Source organism: Pieris brassicae, chromosome W (genome assembly GCF_905147105.1).
Source record: "Pieris brassicae chromosome W, ilPieBrab1.1, whole genome shotgun sequence".
Lineage (NCBI taxonomy): Eukaryota > Metazoa > Arthropoda > Insecta > Lepidoptera > Pieridae > Pieris > Pieris brassicae.
Genome location: NC_059679.1, coordinates 2,630,215 through 2,645,174, shown reverse-complemented (window position 1 = coordinate 2,645,174; position 14,960 = coordinate 2,630,215). Strand labels below are relative to the sequence as shown.

The following is a 14,960-nucleotide window of genomic DNA, read 5'->3' as shown; positions in this document are numbered from 1 at the left end:
AAACATCTACGCATCGTATAACAGCGACTAGAAGAATACGGCATCACCATCAACCCATCAAAATGTGTTTTCGGCCAGCCAACTGTGAAATTCCTCGGTCACCAAGTCACAGCGGAAGGAATACAGCCACCCCAAGAGAAGGTACAAGCTATTACAGATTTTCCAAAACCACAAACCGTAGAAGAACTACGACGTTTTCTCGGTATGATAAACTTTTACCGTGAAAATATCAAAGATGCCGCCACCATTCAAGCGCCGTTAAATACCTACCTGCACAACGTCAAAAAGCGTAACAAAACTAAGATCGACTGGACCACTGAATCAACGCAAGCTTATGAAGCATGTAAAGAGAGCATAAAAAACGCCGCTTTACTTGCTCATCCGTCTCACCAGGCGACACTTGCTATATTCAGCGACGCTAGCGACAAAACAGCTGGTGCCGCACTCAACCAATTTATCAACAACTCATGGCAACCACTCGGCTATTTCTCGAAGAAATTCACCGACGCACAGACTCGCTACAGTACCTACGATCGAGAGCTACTCGCCATCTACATGGCTGTCAAACATTTCCGCAAAATGTTCGAGGGACGACAAATAATTATATTCACCGACCACAAGCCGCTAACTTTCGCTTACACAAAAACAAATACAAACAGCGAATCACCGAGACGCACCCGACAGCTACTTTATATCAGCGAATTTACCACTGATATACGACACGTCAGTGGATCTCAAAATGCAGCCGCAGATGCATTATCACATGTCGAAGCAATCACCTGTCCATCGCCGATCGACTACAATCTACTTGCAGAAGCTCAAGAACGCGATAGCGATACCATTAAAGCACTCAGTCTACAGAGCAACTTATGTTTCAAGAAAGTCAACCTGCCCGTCTCAAATATCAAATTACACTGCGAAACTTCAACCTCACAGTTACGTCCGTACCTACCAGAAGAATACCGACGTACCGCATTCAACGCAGTACATAACGTTAGCCACCCTGGAATCAAGACTACGAGAAAATTAATTACGCAACGTTACTTTTGGCCCTCAATGAACGCAGACGTCGGCAAGTGGGCAAAAGTATGCCTACAGTGTCAGCGCGCCAAAATACAACGCCACACATCAAGTCAATTATCATTTTTTTCACCAACCGAACGATTCGAACACGTTCACATCGATATCGTTGGTCCGCTACCTACCGCGGCCAGCGGTCATCGATACCTCGTGACAATGATCGACAGAGCAACAAGATGGCCCGAAGCATACCCATTATGCGAAATATCAGCTGAAGACGTCGCCAAAGCGGTATACGAAGGTTGGATTTCCCGTTTCGGTTGTCCTGTAACAATAACAACGGACCAAGGACGCCAATTCGAAAGCAGAGTATTTGCATCTCTTTCTCGCTTACTAGGAATCGAAAAAACGCGTACAACTTCATACCACGCACAGTGTAACGGTATCATCGAACGATGGCACCGTGTCCTTAAAGCCGCATTAAAAGCAAGACTACAGACCGCAAGAAGCTGGATCAACGAGCTCCCAACCGTCCTACTCGGATTACGCGCCGCTATGCGAAGTGACACCGTCGTAAGCGCCGCTCAGCTTACCTACGGTTGCAACATACGCTTACCCGGTGATTTGTTATCAACGACCTGCAATGACGTCATCATGGACTCTGGCTACATCGATCAGCTGCGCGACGCAATACGTAACTTGCAACCAATGCCGAGTCAACCACACAGTAACACAAAACCCATATTCGTTCACCGCGACCTGCAATCATGTGAATACGTATTCGTACGCATAGACGCCGTAAAGAAGCCATTACAAGCACCTTACGACGGACCCTATCGCGTGCTGAAACGAGACAGCAAGATATTCACGCTGCAGTTACCTAACCGTGAAATGAATATCTCTATCGACAGACTCAAACCTGCCTACACTATCGCCGAGCAAGATGTGCCTACTGATACAACAACGAGTACCTGCAACAAGCAAAACACATCAAGTGCGAGCGAACTACATGAACCATCAAATAGCCTGAAACATCAAAATGACAACACCCTGAAACATCAAGATGACAACAACCTGAAACAACAAGACACTGGGAACACCTCAATACCTACAAGAACAACTCGCCGAGGCCGCGTTATACGCCTGCCAGTACGCTTCGCTAGAGGGGGAATCCTGTAGGTGATTAGTACGTGTCGTCATGAAACAATAATTTGTTCTGAAAAGAACAGTTAATTGCGTTACCGTTAGACCACGATGTCGAACTGTTCTGAGAAGAACACGTTCGTACCCTTCGACGGTTGCGCGCAACAAAAAGGACCTCGATTTTTATTGTCTACGCACCCTTCGCATCTTGGTACCACATGTTTACCACTAGTGGCCAGGTAGGATAATTTTTGTATATAAATCTACAGTTTTTAAAGACATTCCACATTCCATCTTCACCTCTTCTCAACGAATTATTAGGAAGTTTTATTTTAACCAAATAAGGACCAAACAACCTAAAGTAAAACTACCCTAAAAAACAAAACACTGATGATGCTCGCCGCAGAAAATCTAAAATATTTGAATCTAGTAATTTTTGCACAATATATGTTCCTATGAAAAGGTATAAGTATCTTTGTAAACAGCCGCTCTAAGTCAGTAATGAGCCATGTATCAACGAATAACAACGCATAAGGAATTGTTTGTATTAAAGTATGAACACACAAGAAGTGCAAATGAGTCTTCGTAGAATACATCCCAGCCTCCAGAGCAACGTATATCCTTCAAATCGATTGCCGATGTATGCTCAGGTTCAAGCACTTATCATATGCAATCTTGACCCTGATTCACAGCCGGGGTCTCATTGGGTGGCTATTCATATAAACGTTGAAAGAGTTGGGGAATACTTTGATTCGTTTGGACGTAAACCTATTGAAGCAATAGAAGGATTTTTAAGGAGGAATTGTTGCATGTGGAGATACAATAGCCTTACGGTTCAGGATTACCTATCGGCGGTGTGCGGAGAGTACTGTTTGGTATACATATATTACAAGTTCAGGGGGATGAGATTGGAAGACTTCCTTAGAAATTTTACGTGTGACTCAGAGAACAATGATACGGTGCTAGTAAATTTGTATAGAAATATAATGGACATATACATAAAAGAATAATACCTGGAATAAAAATGTTTTATTTAAATATGTAACCCTTACAATCTAATTTTATTATAGATAATGGTGTTAATGTAGGTTAGGTATATTTATTGTTGTTTGCTTAGACCCGTAGGTTAGGTTAGGTTAGACATAGTTTATTCTATTTTTCTTTTAGAGCCATAGATCGGGTTAGTGAATGTAGGAAAGTAGATAACGATGCATTCGTACTGAGTCATTAAGTAATTAGATAATGAGTGAGAATTTCGTGCAGGAAATAGTAGCTGATAAGGTGGTGATTAGTAAGTAATTAGCAAGGGTTTTGGGAAAGCTATCTCTGGAACGGTTAGAGCTATCACTTCAGGAGTGAGTGCATTCGACTCCACACGACCTGTTTAGTGGGGGTAGAGTAAATTTTTTTTTTTTTTTAGGTTTGGCCAACCATGATTTTTACGTTTTTGGGGAACTTTGACGTGAGGCAGTCGCCGGGAATCCGTACTACTACCTACTTCTACTGAGGTCACGTACGTTTTCACTAGTACTCGACCTCCGACGTAATGAAGGCCTCCTCCAGCTTCTTTCATTTGTCCCTATTCCTTGCGACGATGTATCCCTTATATTTCATCTTCCCAAGTTTTTGGTGGGCACCCTATCTTTTCTTCCTAGTGGGAAGAAACATTCCAATGCCATTCCAATTAAGGGTCTGTTTGATTCAGCTGCCATTACAAATGCCTCATTAATATTAATTAGAAAAGAAAGAGTCCAAATGTTCTGGAACGTGGAGCCAAGATCGCGTGGGCGTAAGGGTGACATGAGGAAATGGAAGACACCTCAAGTGTTCGGCACTAAGTGCAGACATTTGGGACTACGGTCTATCTCCAACAGACGAGAAGAATACGATTGCGTAAGATTTTTTATATACTAATTCGTGTGAATTAAGTGTTTATTATATACACTAGTTGTTATCCAAAATTTCTTTGAGAGAAATGTTTCCTAGTCTCGATAACCAAAACAATATTTGTTTAATGTTATTCAACATTCACAAAACAAAAAATTAAATTAATTCGACTTTGGGGTCCTTCAAGGAAAGAGCGTACCAATTCTTGAAAGGCCGCAACGCACTTGCGAGCCTTCTGGCAAGGTGAGTCCGTCGGCGGCGGTATTACTTAACGTCTGCCCATTTGCCTTCTATTAAATAAACAAAACTGAATTTATTATATTTATCAGAGACAACCACTCCTAAAGAACATCACCAGGAACAAAGAGAAACAGCAAATACTCCACGACAAATACAGAAGAGCAAAAAGTCCTTAAAAACATAGCTTAATTTTTTCAAATAAATGTCCTACACATTACTATCATACAATACAATATTGAAGGAAAAAATTGCTATCGGTAAGACGACGGACGTTTTTATTAGTTACAACGTTGTTATTTAGAGAAAAAAATAGTTTCTATCAGTTACGTTTTGACGATTAAAGTCGTTGCTCAAAACTAACACAGCTGGAATAGTGGACTATAGATAGTCAGCGTGGAACTTGAAGCATTCGCTAAATAGCTATTTTTATGTTTTCTAGAGAATAAAATATCTAGAGAAGTGTGTAGGCAGTCTATTATTTAAACTTGCAACAATCTAGAACCGTTGTAATCATATGTAATAATAATCATTTATTTGCAAGAATACAGTACAAAAATTTTATGGTTATCTAAAGTTCGCATATTCTGCCACACATATTTTCCTTAAAAGGTAGACTAGAAGTTACAATTACACTGTGAGTTATGTCAAGTAAATTCTTATATTATTTTATTTATTTATTTATTTCCACGTTCTAAAATAATGTGCAAGGTGCATGCCTTAAAAAATACAAGAAAATATGACATCACAAATTACACATAAAAAACACATCAATTATTATATATTAGAGAATCAATGGAGAAAATTAAAACCAACAAACACAATAAAAAATAATAATAAAACTAAAAAGATAAAACAACAAAATAACCTAAACTTAATGAAAACTTAAAGCTCATTAAGAGCATTAATAACAAGGTTACTGTAACTTGTCAGACTGTTGTAAAACCCATCAATCATCAATCAAGTTGTAAGAGCGAGATAGCCTATTCACTGGACCATTCAAAGTAGCAGATATTATTATAACTACATCGTCACATTATTAAATTTATATTAATTATAATTTTTCTCGCAAGTAACGATTAATCGAATAAGGTTTTTTTCAAAAGTAAGTACATTATGTAGATTATGAAGAACGAATAAGGACATTCCTAAAATATATATACAGGGAATAGATACTTTGAGCTTCTTAAGCAAAGGTACGTAACAGGTTACAATTATACCATAATGCGTCTTTTTATTGTTTAACTTTTAAGTTCATCTCGAACGAGTTTTAAAAATGTTATAGATATTGATATCCAGTGTGCTATTTGTATACACTTTAGACATCGTAATTTTAATCGAAGAAAGTGGGTAGTTGCGCACCAAGGACACCAGAGCGTAGGTCCATGCAAAAAGCTTCATTATAAGACGCGTTCTTACGGCGTTTAACCTAATTTTCACATATTTATTTTTATAAGTTCAATATTCAGATCCCTATTGGAAGTTTTATGGTAAGCAGCAATGTTTTGTAACTCCCTATAGCATCAGTGACTTCGGTTTCGTAGTCAGCCCAAGGTTCCTTATATATTGAGGTTGTGGAGGAAGGAAGGCCATGGCGAGTCAAACCGCTGACTGGCTTCAAGGCCTGAGTGGCTGAGATTAAGGAGTTGTTTATAACCATAGCAGTGTTGTCCTTGTGGCTTTAGCGCGCGACGCTCATCCCTGCGGTCGTAGGTTCGATCCCCGGCTGTGCACCAATGGATTTTCTTTTAATGTGCGCATTTAACATTAGCTCGAACGGTGATGAAAAACATCGTGAGGAAAACGACTTGCCTTAGACCCAAAAAGTCAAAGGCGTACTTCAGGCACAGAAGGCTGATCACCTACTTACCTTTTCAATTTACTCATTATCATGAAATAGATACATAAATCTGAGGCCCAGAACTAAAAAGGTGGTAGCGCCATTGATTTGTTTTATTTATAACCATAGCCTTTGATTATAGGTATCACTATAGGCTATTTGAAGTATCACCTGTGGTATAATAAAATACGGTCATGTGTTTTCATGTATTTTATTGTATTTACAAAACTAATAAGTTATCTTTTGAACATTTTGTGATTTATAAATTTTAAAAGTGTTGACGCAGGCTCTGATTGGCACACACAGAACGACACCAATAAGTGGCGTCAGAGCAAGATACATGAAGATCTGTGGCATCTCTGCTGAAGTTAATGCCGTGGCTTTCATGATCAATACAACCTGGAAATATAATATTATGTAAATACCAAAATCTGAGGCTAACGGTCGAAGCTCCAACGATTTTTTTCAATACGGGATATATATATTTTTTTAATATTTTTTAATCTCCCTGTCGCTTGTTGAGCGGGATGCATAAATCTGCAGCAAATGATGGAAGACCAGGCACGCCGTCAGGAAGAACAGGTACGCCGTCAGGAAGAACAGACAAGACTAATGATGGAAGAACAGGCACGCCGTCAAGAAGAACAGACACGCCAAATGATTGAAGAACAGACACGCCGTCAAGAAGAACAGGCACGACAAATAATGGAAGACCAGGCACGCCGTCAAGAAGAACATACACGCCAAGTGATGGAAGAACAGGCTCAGACACATCGCATGATAGAGGAGAAGGCACGACGTCAAGAGGAGCAGGCTCATCAGATGATGGAGGAACAGGCTCGCCGTATCGGAGAAAAACTTTGTGACCTGAAAGTACAGGTAGATAAAAAAATCGAGAATTTGGAATCTGATATGGATTGTAAGCTATCCAAGCAGGATAAACGTATCCTTGGAATAGAAAATGAAATCTGTTGCACCACCTGGATATATGAAAGTGCCTCCCTTTGATGGTACATCTTCTTGGGGCGCGTACAAGCTGCAGTTTGAGAATGTAGCAGAGTCAAAGGGGTGGACTGACGATCAAGCTGTTACCGCCCTTATTCTGGGACTGCGAGACGAAGCCCTCTCCATATTAGATACCAAGAAAGGTAAGGTGACGTTGAAGCAACTGCTAGATGCCCTGGAATCACGGTATGGAGACGCACATTTAGAGCACGTTTATAGGGCGCAATTGAAGGATAGAATACAACAGACAAATGAAAGTTTGCAAAAATGGGGACTTGAAATAGAGAAGCTGGTAAGGAAGGCCTACGCATCCTCACCAGATGTTGCAGACAAGATGTTGGTTCAAGCTTTTGTCGACGGTATTCGAGACCGTAAAATTCGAATGGCTGTGAACCTTGGTCACCATAAGGAACTTAAGGATGCTCTCGCCCATGCGTTGGAGGTGGAGGCGTTTCGGAAAGACCCTCAACCTTACCGCATTAGGGCTATCACAGAAAAAGCTAATGGTCAACGAGGGCCAACCTGTTATATCTGTAGGGAAGTAGGGCACATGAGGTTTTCGTGCCCTAAGAAAGACTTCCGAGGTGATGTGAAGGTTAGACGTAGGAATACCTTAGTCATAGAAGGAGAAGTCAATGGCACTAAGTGTGATCTGACACTTGATACCGGAGCTTCACGAACAGTGATCAGATACCAGCTTTTGAAGACATTTTATAAAAGCCCTTCTAGAGGAATTGTACAGCTTGTGACGGCAACAGGTCAGCGCATAACCGACCGGGGAGAAGGTATCGCAACCTTCAAGATTGGTGGAAGTTTATACAGACACAAGGTTGTTCTTGCCGACATAGTAGATGACTGCATAATGGGATTAGACTTCATGAAGTATTATAAATGTAAAATAGATCTGGAAAAAGGGATGTTCAAGTGTGGAGAACAGGAAGTTTGCTTTAAAGGCAACTCTTCAGAAAGTGGTTATGACGCCTGTAGAGTAATCAATGTGGACGGACAGGCTAGTAATCAACAAGAGTGGAACGCAGTTCGAACAGTTCTGGATAACTATAAGGAAGCCCTGTCAATACTTCTATCAAAGGCAGAGGGACAGTTAAAGAAATTTTCTGACATGTTATCTACCCATGAAAGAGAGCTAAGAAGGAGTTCAGATGATGTGTCTCAAAGACCGAGCGAAAAAGTTAACGAACAGGATGGAATGGTAAATGACCACGTGAGGATACTACGGACAGACACCATAACTACAGATTGGTGTGGGAAATTAATTCAGGAACAGCAACAACAAGATTCCGACATTAAACCAATTCTGGATTGGATGAAATCTTCAGCTGTCAAGCCACAATGGAGTAAAGTTGCAACAACAAGTACCACTACTAAGAGTTACTGGGCTGAATGGGATAATTTAGTTCTACATAATGGAGTGTTATGTCGCAAATTGAAAAATGCTCAAGGCGATCATTTGCAGTTCGTTGTGCCAAGATTCAAGGTTCGCGACATATTAGAAATGTGTCATAGTGACTTGTCTAGTGGACATTTAGGAGTAAATCGGACTCTTATGAAGGTTAAGGAAATGTTTTATTGGATACATTATCGTGCAGATGTAGACGACTGGATCAAGAAATGTAGAGCTTGTGCAGCTGTTAAGGATCCGCAGACTAGATCTCGATGGGAAAAGATAATGGCCTCCTGTAAAGAAGGTAATGATGCTCGGGACGAGCATGTCTAAGGAGGGGGTAGTGTTACGAAGACGGGTCGACTGCCATGTTTCTAGATTTTTCCACTAGTTAGAGAACTTTTCAGCAAGCTGTAATATGATTTCTGACCGTTTCAGGAGAGGGTCAATCACATATTAGAAAATTTTAATTTTCAATAATGTTACCCTAGTTTTCCTTTCAGTCGGTTTCAGAACATGTGTAGTCGAGTGGTGCAGTTTTCAGGAGACCCGTTTTCAGGCGTTTTCAGGCCTAGTTATACCCCTTTGATGAAGGAATATTCTAGACCGAACTTTCTAGGTGTGAGACAAGGACGAAATGATACGAGAGAGAGAGAGAGAAGATCAGAATTTTGATATAATTCTCATTTTCGCAACGTGCGAAAGAGACAAAGAGTGCGGACGTTCTAGAATTGTGCAATCGCTACTCAGTAGCAAGCCCGCCTAGAAAGTTCTCGAATATTGTTTAGAATTATTCCCAGGGATATATAAGCGAGCCGAAACGCGACTAGTCGCCTTTAGTTTTGAATGCGATAACAAAAGAGAAACACCGAAACGATAAAGTGATAAAGTACTGTGTGAAGTGTGCATAAGTGAAGTATTTAGTGACTGTGTTTTTGTGTGTTATTAGTGAATCTCTGCAATTAATTTTGTGCCCATAAATTCCTCATTGATTTTTCAAGAAATAAACCCTTGAAGAAATCTACGGCATTTTCTATCCGATCCCCTAGCTCGTAACAATAGTAATAAATGTAGTCAGTAAAAGAGTGAAAGAGTAGGGGAGTAAACGCGTATTAAAGTATGAACACGCTAGAAGTGCAAATGAGTCATCGTAGAATACATCCCAGCCTCCAGAGCAACGTATATCCTTCAAATCGATTGCCGATGTATGCTCAGGTGCCAGCACTTATCATATGCAATCTTGACCCTGATTCACAGCCGGGGTCTCATTGGGTGGCTATTCATATAAACGTTGAAAGAGTTGGGGAATACTTTGATTCGTTTGGACGTAAACCTATTGAAGCAATAGAAGGATTTTTAAGGAGGAATTGTTGCATGTGGAGATACAATAGCCTTACGGTTCAGGATTACCGATCGGCGGTGTGCGGAGAGTACTGTTTGGTATACATATATTACAAGTTCAGGGGGATGAGATTAGAAGACTTCCTTAGAAATTTTACATGTGACTCAGAGAACAATGATACGGTGCTAGTAAATTTGTATAGAAATATAATGGACGTATACATAAAAGAATAATACCTGGAATAAAAATGTTTTATTTAAATATGTAACCCTTACATCTAATTTTATTGTAGATAATGGTGTTAATGTAGGTTAGGTATATTTATTGTTGTTTGCTTAGACCCGTAGGTTAGGTTAGAGCCATAGATCGGGTTAGTGAATGTAGCAACATCGATCTATGGCCCGGTAGATAACGATGCATTCGTAGCTGATAAGGTGGTGATTAGTAAGTAATTAGCAAGGGTTTTGGGAAAGCTATCTCTGGAACGGTTAGAGCTATCACGTCAGGAGTGAGTGCATTCGACTCCACACGGCCTGTTTAGTGGGGGTAGAGTACAAACTTTTTTTTTTAGGTTTGGCCAACCATGATTTTTACGTTTTTGGGGAACTTTGATGTGAGGCAGTCGCCGGGAATCCCAACTACTAGAGAAGCTGAAAAAAGTTGTAGTTAAAATACCAGCAAATGTTAAAAAGGTTTGCAATAACTTACAAAGTATATTCTTTACATTTACATACATTTATGAATATTATGGGTACAAAGCGGGAAGCGATGTCTAAATTTTCTGATATATCTTGCATAAAATTTTGAACGTGTTTAATATTGATAAAGTTCAATAAAATATTAATACGTCAAAAATTTCATTAAATTAAGATTTACTCCCAGTTCTCAAGTTGATTTGGTCATTCTTTTCTCCAAAATGCTTGTAAGAAACCATAAAATCATGCCTCTTTACGTACCCACACATATGCACTTACACACATACACACTAATACACAGACTCCCACTCCCTCTCACACACACTACACTCACACCCTCTCACATACACACTAACACATCCTAACATACACGCACACAAATCCAAAAATAAATTAATCGTATATATTATACATTATTTTCAGTTAACCTTATTTCTGTAGTAATCTAGTTGACTGTTTTGTTGTTATGACTCAGTATGACTTTACTGTGTAATAGAAGCCTGGTTATCCATATCACAGGTTCTTAACTAGCTTGGGATCCAGTCTCCCAATACCTTCTTAACTGTAATATTATATGAGAGAAATAAAGAAGTTTATTATTATTATTATTAATTATAATAATAAAAAAATATACATAAAAATACAAAAACAAATGCATCCTATCACCATCCCTAGCAGCAATAGGAATGGTGAAAGGAGCATGCATATACATTACTGTGGGAACAACAAGCAAATACATAGTATCAAGATGAATCACAGCGGGAAATAATTAATATATACCCGAATTCAGTTCCAACTAGTAATAAGTAGTACTCACGAGCATCCATCGGCTCCATCGCCGGATTGCTCGCCATTTTCTAAAAATAAATTACACAATTATTACCTGTACTGTGTTTTACCATAGTCAAATTGTCTCCCTCACTTAAAGAGATGCCAAACAAAAAATATAATTCTCATTTTTTTCTTTTACTCAGTCTGTTATAAAATGCACGTAACTCCGTAACGAAAAAACTTGATGAGTATTTGTAACACTTAAATACATATTTTAATTTCAGATGTGGAAAGAAATATCTGGCAATGAACAGAATTCACTCGAGACAATAATTGAGACTTGGGAAGGTGATTTAGAAGAGGCGTGTAACACTCAACATCCGACTGATGGCAACACAGCCCTTCATAAGGCTGCCATAGCTGCCAAACTAGATATGGTTACGTAAGTTATCTAGCTGGTCGATTTTCTGAGGCAAATTTTATATTTTAATAAAAGGATATATTAATTTATTTCTTATCAATTCACTGGTTTTCGTCTATGGACTACGGACGGAAGGAAATTTAATTAAAATTAAAGTAAAGAAAACAAAAGTTTTATTTTTTTGATTTGTTTACTGGCAAACAAATTTAGAAAGTTTTTTTGATAAGTGACGCTTAGCCCCAGATTGAACATTTTGTAAATTTTCCTTTTGTAGACAAATAGTTTGTCAACCTTCTGTGCCTGACATGTAGATTTTCGGGTTGTGAGACTTGCCGGTTTTCACACGGTGTTTGTCTTTACTCTGATGAAGTGTTAATCGTGCAGATTGAAAAATTCACGAATGAGACGTCACGTCCTAAAAGAGGGCAATACTGATCAATAATGTAACCTACATGTAAAAAATTACTTGTACTTTAAGTTTTGATTAGTAATTAATATCTTTATAGTTTTTATTTTGTATCAAAAATCTTTTAGTCAAATCCTGACAGCCGGTGGAGACCCATGTATAAAGAATCATCAGCTTCAAACTCCATACGCAGCGACACCCCATCACGATACTCGAGTCGCATTCAGAATGTTCCAGGCTCAATATCCCGAAAAATATAATTACAATAAGGTATTATAATGTTTTGATTGTTTAACAAAATGGTCGAAGCGCTTCATTAAATTCATAATATTTTCATGGACAATTGTAGAGCAGTGAAAAAGATAAGTCAGTCTGAGATCAAAGAAGGTAATTTCTTGTACAAATCTAAACATATCTTGCGATTCAAGTACAAAAGTTATCAATAACTTATACCTGTATCTTATTTTCCGTAATAAACATTTTTTTCAATGGACTATAATAATTCCTGAGATTTTCAAGGGTGGATCTTGGGAAAATATGAGCTTAAAGATCGCTCGATCGATCTCGTTCTTCGTTAGAGTTCATTAATTATATTTTGAATAAATTCATGAGTTCTGTTAGTGAAATTCTATCTTTTCATTGGAGTTCAATCTTTTCGAATAATTCTAATACAATTATTTTATAATTTGCTATTTGATCGAGGTAGCGCATGCTGTTATTCGTTATGTATTATAAAAATATAACATTCCTTAACGTCACAAATACCGGGTCCGTTAACACCTGAAATGTTAGAGATTGAGAAAGAGAAGAAGTTACAACAGAAACGCGCGAAGAGATTAAGAGAGAAAGAGAAACAAGTGGAGAAGAATAAGACTTATCACTTCTTACATTTAACGGACGCCCAGAAGGTATTTGGATATTTGTTTCTTGATATTGTAAGTACAAACCTACGTTTCTGTTTGCCTAGATTATCTTAGTTTTATAACTTACTGTATAAGGTACATGATTAGAATTCTGTTTCACGCGAATGGAATTCTTAAGTAAAATCTGTCATCTGTCAAAGTATACATTTCGGTCCTTCGATCCGGATTTGAACGTGTGACCTATATCAATACACGACCTTGTGTCCTCAATGTCGTAGCTAGATAGGTAAATTAATTACGACATGACCCACGACAACCAACTATTTCATGAAGACCAGGCCAAAAATTAGGGAATAGCTAATCTGCAAATAATTTGAAAACAAATTTATCTGGCACCTTGAATGTTTTAGATTAATTGCGATTGCTTAATTTTTGAATAAACACTCATTATTAATATGACCATTACTGATAATTGCGCCATCTATGGTTTGAGTTAAGAGCAGTGTTGGCCTAGCGGCTTCAGCGTTCGACTCTCATCCATGAGGTCGTAGGTTCGATCCCCGGCTGTGCAGCAATGGATTTTCTTTCTATGTGCGCATTAAACATTAGCTCGAACGGTGAAGGAAAACATCGTGAGGAAACCGGCTTACCTAAGACCCAATAAGTCCGATCCAGGCACAGAAGGCTGATCACCTTCTTGCCTATTAGATTAACAAATGATCATGAAACAGATACAGAAATCTGAGGCCCAGACCTAAAAAAAGAAAAGGTTGTAGCGCCATTGAGTTATTTTTTTTTATAGTTTGCATTAGTTAATTTGACACACTGGCATTATCTGTTTTAAAGTATTGTTACCCAAGGCCTAACTAAGTTTGGTATCGCCAATAAGCCAATTATTAGGTAAATTTATGGCGTTACAAAGTGGTCGATAAATCGAGAGAAGATAAACGTATAGATAATACATGACTCATACTTTTTAGTCTTGGTCAACCACAGTCTAAACATGCAAGCAATCCAAATTTGTAAACAAAAGAACGAATTTCTTAGAAAGTTCGTATGCATGATGACGACAGTCGAATTTATTGCGGGCTAGGATAATAAAGGTCGTTATTGGGAGTAGGCGTAATGCTATGTAGTGTATCATTGTATTGAAGACAAGCTAAACCAACCAAAGCCAATTGTTTTCGACGCTTTACGTTGTTAAATATAGGGACGTTACATGGAGTTTACATTGTACATTAAAAAAACAATTGTGGTTTATCGCTTTTCTTAGCGTATTTTTGGTCAAATGTATTAATGCGGATTTTACTACTTTAAGTGTAGGTATTTTTTGTCTTAAATATGATGATAGACTTAGGTTTTTTTAACAGGTCAAAGTTGAGGTGCCAAGATGTTTCCTCTGTGCTTCGAATCTACCAAAAGTGCCCTTTGAGTATGACTCATACAAGTTTTGTACAGTCAAGTGCCTTCAGAATCACAGAAACGTGAGACCTCTACATAAAAGTGCTTGAAAATATATATTTTTTACATAGTTTTGTGTTTTATTTGGGCGCGGTTAAAATGTTGGAGGGAACTGTTGTTATAACATAATAATAAAAATAGCTTGTATACATATTTAGGATTATATTATTTCTACTTGTCTTACCCTCGCCACTATTTTCCAGTCCTACTTCTCTATCCCTTTCTTTCCATGTTCCTAGGATTCTGGTGGGCGTCATCTCTTTTTTCCCAAATTTTATCTGTTCGAAGATATTTTTATTATTCCTTGCGTATCTTTTAGTTCCTTTTTGCAAAGATTACAATAAAAAATTGAAATTTCGCCATAATTTTCGTCAAGTGAGCAGTTCTTATTATAATAATCCCATCTGGGATTTTCAATAACTAATTGGACCCTTAAATTCCGAGCTTGTCTCGACAGAAGAAATTTA

General features: G+C 38.4%; 1 protein-coding gene across 1 annotated transcript in view; it reads left to right on the top strand.

The window, feature by feature from the left end:
• The window catches only part of LOC123718344 (ankyrin repeat and zinc finger domain-containing protein 1-like), a 51,398-nt gene extending 36,855 nt beyond the window's left edge, over nucleotides 1-14,543 (top strand). The window contains 5 exon segments of the mRNA XM_045674760.1: nucleotides 10,522-10,568; nucleotides 11,627-11,784; nucleotides 12,298-12,438; nucleotides 12,924-13,077; nucleotides 14,403-14,543. Coding sequence (XP_045530716.1) covers nucleotides 10,522-10,568; nucleotides 11,627-11,784; nucleotides 12,298-12,438; nucleotides 12,924-13,077; nucleotides 14,403-14,543 — 641 coding nt within the window.
• Nucleotides 14,544-14,960: the final 417 nt, after the last annotated feature.